General features: G+C 36.7%; 2 protein-coding genes across 2 annotated transcripts; one reads left to right on the top strand and one right to left on the bottom strand.

The window, feature by feature from the left end:
• Positions 1-572: 572 nt before the first annotated feature.
• Positions 573-2,472, bottom strand: LOC127866567 (ADP-ribosylhydrolase ARH1-like). The gene has a single exon (XM_052407190.1). The coding sequence runs from the start codon at positions 2,410-2,412 to the stop codon at positions 898-900; it is 1,515 nt and encodes a 504-aa protein (XP_052263150.1). The 5' UTR covers positions 2,413-2,472; the 3' UTR covers positions 573-897.
• Positions 2,473-2,604: 132 nt separating this feature from the next.
• LOC127866566 (uncharacterized) lies at positions 2,605-5,502 on the top strand. The gene is made up of 2 exons (XM_052407189.1): positions 2,605-2,755; positions 2,842-5,502. The coding sequence occupies exons 1-2, from the start codon at positions 2,616-2,618 to the stop codon at positions 4,001-4,003; spliced, it is 1,302 nt and encodes a 433-aa protein (XP_052263149.1). The 5' UTR covers positions 2,605-2,615; the 3' UTR covers positions 4,004-5,502.
• Positions 5,503-5,973: the final 471 nt, after the last annotated feature.

The raw sequence follows: 5,973 nt of genomic DNA, 5'->3' as shown, positions 1-5,973 counted from the left end.
GTTGAATTGAGCTGAAAAGAATTGACAGGTCAAAAGAGTTAGTTAAAATGTTGTTACTGACCAATTATCTGCAACTCATCTTGCTACCTCTTCACCAAAACTAAATTCACGTTCACATCGTACATGCATGATCAGTTGTCAAACGAAAGTATGGATGATATTCAAATGCATTATTTTTCTCTTTCCGGGATATTGTTTTAGTATGTTGATGCTGCATTAAATATAAGTGTATATGAAGTGAAAACACCAAAAATCAAAAACGGTTGCGATAGACACCTATAAACTATTAGATGCCCATAATATCACTTTAACCAAAAGCCAATTTGAATAATTCGAATTATGTGAAGGTTAAGTTAAAAAAAAGTTTAGCGCATAATGAGTATGAGAAATGGCCATCACTAAAATAAGTGTTTTGGTGCTTGAAAAACAAAACGACAAAATCTACCGCACCTATCCAAACAGAAGAATAGACGGAAGGACGGGCGGTAGGAAGAACTAAAGGGACCATTACTATATGACCCAGTCATCATTATGCCCAACTGTAAAATAAAGAAATATTTCAAACACACTCGCTCATGCAAATTGTATTAATAAGTTTGGAAACAATGAACATACCATGAACAACATTTAAATGAATTTAGCTAAATGCGCAAGTATCGTTAGTACATTTCACTTATTTGTTATTACGCATATGCCTTATAGTCATATCCGGATGCTTTAAAAAAAAAATAGTACAATATAAGATTACACACTACAACTATGCACTTATTTTCAAAAAACAAATAGAACATTTTAACAAATCTGAAACCTTCTGCACTTAATTCATGAAATTCTTTTCAACGTGTAACTTGCTTTTTACAAAAAGAGATACGATTTGTTTTCAACATAATCAGAATTTTATAAGTGAGTTTCCATCGTTCCAGCGATTATATGAGTACTACAATCACCATTTGATTTTCTATCAACACCTTGAACAGAACCATAATTGACTGTTGTATCATTCGTGTCTATATTGGTTTCAAATACTTCCTCCGTTGGAACATTTGCTGATCCGTTGACATTCCTCACATCTGTGACGGCATTTGAACCATGGGGCTTTTTGTTGAATTCTTCTCGAGCGTCTTCATCGATAACGGTGTCTTTACCACAATCTCGTGCATTGGTGGTGTCGCCATTGATTTGGTCGAACGCCATTTGATTTTCTTTACGGTGCGTTTCTTCTTCACCACCAGACGCAGATTTCGGGTTTTCTTGTTCAACATCTGTACATGGTTCATTAGCTTCGTTTCCGCATTGGCCAGGTGACGTTTTACCAAAGCTTAAATTGAAGAGACTTTCTCCAATCTTTACGAGATCTGCCAGTTTCTCTACATGGCTGTGATTTCCTTCTGGTACTCCATTGAACCCATAGAGGGCGCCAAACAAACTGCCTGCTATAATCCCCGTGCTGTCGCTATCACCGCCGTGAAATATTCCCCTTTCACAGAGAGTTTGCCAATTCCCATTACATTCTAGAATTGCGTCATAGGCAATCAGTGGGGCATCGTGACCGCTGCTGCCACCCCAGTTGTCATAACTGATAAATGTGTAGAACTGATCTCGTTTGTTGACGTTTGTTTTGTAGTATTCAGGAAATATGGGTTCGCTCTTTCCATCGGCGATATTTCTCAGCCTCAGATATTCGTTCCATCTTTCAGTAAAGTAAGACCAATGCTTCACATTGTCGCAATTGTAAACGCAATCTTTTTCAATGTATTCTTTGGCCATAACTACGACATTTTGTATAAGAGCAGCACCCCATTCGCGAAGTTGTTTACCCCGGATGGCATATGACATGAATAAAGCGGAGGTCAGCGAGCCTAGATAACCCGTTGGATGGTGGTGTGTCATTCTCCCGGCCTCGATACTGACCTTTATTAGATCATCTAACTGATCCTCATGGGGATATCGAAGCCCGATGCACATCGCTCTCATCGCCGCACCACATCCCCCTGCACGGTCGTTAAATGGTATACGCCAGCCACCAGTTTTCCAAGGATCAAGTTTTTCGCACGCTTCTGCACATGTAAGACCTGGTTCTCGCCCATTCATATCAGTCATACATTGTTTATATTCAAATGCTAACGTTTGAAATAGATCCTCAAAGTTTGCCCTATGGCCATATTGAACTAATGCTCGCCCGGTAGCGATATGCATGACAGTATCGTCGCTTACGATCCATTTAGGCGGACACACTTCTAGCGCATCGAGTCCACCCAATCGCTTAAGTTCCGTGTGTATCCGTTCTCCAGATCGTTCAAACTCCCAGCGGCCGTTGTAATATCCCAATGAGTCTCCTACTGCTCCAAGAACCATTGCGGCCACATATTTCTGTTTCAGTGTTTCGTCTTTAACGAGTGCGTTTTCACCCATCTCTATCCCGCTGTCGATAACACTGACAAATAAAAATTGATAGTAAACGGGTTCGAAAATTTTCGATAACACAACATTTCGGGGATCCCTATCACCAATATGTGAATTGGGTTTTGGTATTAATAGTTTTTTCGGAAAAAATATGTGGTTTCCCTTCTATTTCTTATTTTCAGAAAATATTTAATGGTTTCCCAATAAGTTAAATGTCAAGTAGACAAACGGCGCACAGGCATTTTGAATCGCAAGCGCTTTACAACTGCGTTTTAAACGATAACGTTTCAATAGAGCCACTTCAGTCGAAGATTAATTTTTCAAATACGATGTCGCTTGAAGTGAGTGGAAGGTAAGCATATTGAGTTTTCATTATTATAATTACTATAAATAATATTCGAATTCGTAACATTTTTCTGTATGTATTTTTCTTTGTAGCAAAAGAAGTAACGAAGTTGAAAATGAAGCGCAAGAAATCGAAGCGCTGGTATATTCAGCAAAAGTTGGCCAATGGCAAAAGGTATGGGATATATTGGGGTCGCCTTCAAATCCAAGAAAGGGCTACTTAATAAATGTGATCCCGCAGAGTCGGAGATGGGGCGTGCTTCACCAGGCGGTATACTGGCAAGATCCCAATATCCTACGAATTGTGTTGAAATTCAAATCGTGCGATTCGGATATGAAGGCTAAGAAGTGTATGTCTGCATGCGGAGAGACGGGGCGAATGAACTCACTGGACATTGCAAATGCATACGGCTATACGGCGATGAGTACCATTTTATCAAACCACATGATGAACAGCGTTCGGGAACAGAAAATTCCGACATTTCAACCGTATGATGGTTACTGTGACAACAAAGGGCTGTGTTTGTTATCCGTCACATTGGCATCTTATAAACCAGCCTTCCATCCATCTCCTGTTGATCCAAACAAGTCTGTTTTGACTCTGCTTCTCGACATTTTTACCGACATTTGCAGGGGCGATAGCAGATGGAAAAAGGTTCAGGAGGTGGTTGCCGATTCGGTGTATGCCGTATCAAGTGAAAAGGCGGAATACATAAGGGCGTGTATTGACAGAGAATCCTTCTTTGGCCAGGTAATTCGCTCATACACGAATGAAAACAATTCGATCTACTCGTACTTAAACATGGCATTCAGAAGGCAAAGGGAGCAAAACTACAGTCCGAGCGCAGACGACCTGGCAATGGGCCCTTACTGTGTCATGTACCAAATGCTGTTGCTGTTTTGGAATAATCTCGAAAGGGAAAATACTCGCACGTACAGAAAGATGGTGCTCACAAAGACTGATGCAGATAAATACACAAAGGGAACGAAATTTGTTTGGCAGTCCATAGTTTCCTCGGCTGTTCAACATGATCACACACACGCATTCCCTACTCAGGGTCCTATAGGAGACACGACAATAATATTCACAATCGACAACTCCACGCCGTGCGTTTGGCAGCCACGCAACATCGAGGCACACGCAGAGTTCGAGGAAACGGAACGGACATATCCGGCTGGAGCAAAGTTTGTTGTCACAAACAAAAAGGTTGTAGATGGGGAAGTGCGTGTGGACCTTACGCTGCTCGCTAAGTGAACTTTGATAACATTTATTTCAAATGCTCGTGTATAATGTGACGATAAATGTCACTGTAAGCGCCTACAGACACACTTAAATTATAATATGGTCGTTGTTTTTGTTTGTCGGTTGTGGTTTTGCTTAAACGTTAATGAAAAATCATCAATGTGCAATTAAATACATGTTTTGTTGACAATTTAAAGTAACATTACTACTCAAAATCAACGAAAATTTCGTACGATATTTCGTAAAGTAAAGCTAAACAATTAACAACCATTGTTCCTTATGGCAATTGCCGAAATTTCAACACCAGATGTGGTCTGGTAAAATAGATGTTTGTGGATACAAAATGCTCGTTTTTAGTATGGTTTTAACATAGGACCATTTTAGTGTTCGTGTGTCGTATGAATAGATATATTTGCAGGAAATTAGCATGGAATTTATTGTGGTCACAAATAAATAAAAACGAGAATTTTGTATCTACAAAAATCTATGTAATCATACCACATCTAGCGTTGAAATTGTGGCTATTGCTATAAGGAACACTGATTGTTTAGGTGTAAACTTTATGTACAGTTTATAATTTTATCATGTTTATATCATTATTATCTATGTATCGTTTTTGTTTCGGTATAGGAATATTTTAATCAGTTCATCTAGATACTAGTCATTTAATATTATTTTAAATGCTGAAGATGTGATATTGTTTTTATCAGCTTTCCTTTAATTGATATTAAATTCTTTTTATTAGGTTTTAAGGACATTGCGTTATGTGAAAAATTGTGTATTAATTTCAAGTATTTTTTTTTTAGCTTTTTTGTACTCCATAAATATATTTCTTTATATTCCTTTATAGTCTATTCCCTACTGTGAATTCAAAATGCCAAACATAGATTTGTACTGTGATAATATAATTTGGCCAATCATCTGTGATATCATTCCATTTAACAATGTGTACTCATATGAACTTTATTATAAGGTCAATGTTTAATAACTACTTTTTGTTAGTTAAAAGCTCTCTATGTCATGCCACCAGCACAAAGGACCACAATGGAAATAAGAGTCGCTCTTTTTTGTGTTATCCTTGGTGTTTGGTGTGCATGTCATGGTTTATTTATTCTCATGTGTTCTACTATTCTGTATTATACATGTTGTTTTAAATGTCCATGTATGTGTATTCTATACCGAAATAAATCAATCAATCAATCAAACTTTATTTTACGAAATACTTTAATAAATATTCTTTGATTTTTAGCGTTATAGAGACTTTAATTACCATTTAAATGCCTACATCTCGTACCTTGTACGCTGTCGTTGCTGTCCTAATTATTTCTTATTAAATGTTACTATATGACTTGTTGATTTATATAATTCTACATTATTTGACATATTGGAAAATGTACAAAAATGAGAAACGTCTGTCTGAAAATGTTGACCTGTTGTTAGCAAAATGGATTGTCGTACAAATTTATATTTAAATTGTACACACGCTTAAATAAACCTATACGATACAAACAGTATGTCGTCATTATTATGAAATTTAAAAAAAATATTATTATTAATTCATGCAACAACAATCAACAGATAAAAAAATGTTGCTTATAGAATACTTACATACTTGAATATCTTTATAATAAGTTTATATTTACTACAATGAACTGATAAAAAAAGGATTCATGACTTCATCGTAGCACATGTAAATACCGGTAGAGTTATGTTAATTATTACATATATTGTTTAATGAATGTGGATCTACATTACACTCATTGCAGAAAACAAGATTAAAGAAGTACATGTATACAGATAAATATATGTAGATAATTGTTATGATTGGCTATTGAAAAATGCGGCTAAAATGTATAACGATCCATAAACAATGTGGAAACCCAGACAAATTTAAGAAAGCTATTGTTAGGTTCGGTCATGTGTTATAAAGAACGTAGTAAAGCGGGGTTTTCATTTAAATAAAACAATATGGGGGAGATAAT

Source organism: Dreissena polymorpha, chromosome 2 (assembly GCF_020536995.1).
Source record: "Dreissena polymorpha isolate Duluth1 chromosome 2, UMN_Dpol_1.0, whole genome shotgun sequence".
Classification (NCBI taxonomy): domain Eukaryota; kingdom Metazoa; phylum Mollusca; class Bivalvia; order Myida; family Dreissenidae; genus Dreissena; species Dreissena polymorpha.
Note: the sequence above shows the minus strand (reverse complement) of the source record. Positions and strands in the feature narration are given on the sequence as shown.

Excerpts from the sequence above, each read along its gene's own strand:
- LOC127866567 (XM_052407190.1), bottom strand. The coding sequence starts at position 2,412 with ATGGGTGAAAACGCACTCGTTAAAGACGAAACACTGAAACAGAAATAT.
- LOC127866566 (XM_052407189.1), top strand. The coding sequence starts at position 2,616 with ATGTCAAGTAGACAAACGGCGCACAGGCATTTTGAATCGCAAGCGCTT. Across the intron at positions 2,756-2,841 it reads TCGCTTGAAGTGAGTGGAAG|CAAAAGAAGTAACGAAGTTG; the intron begins GTAAGCATATTG and ends TTTTCTTTGTAG.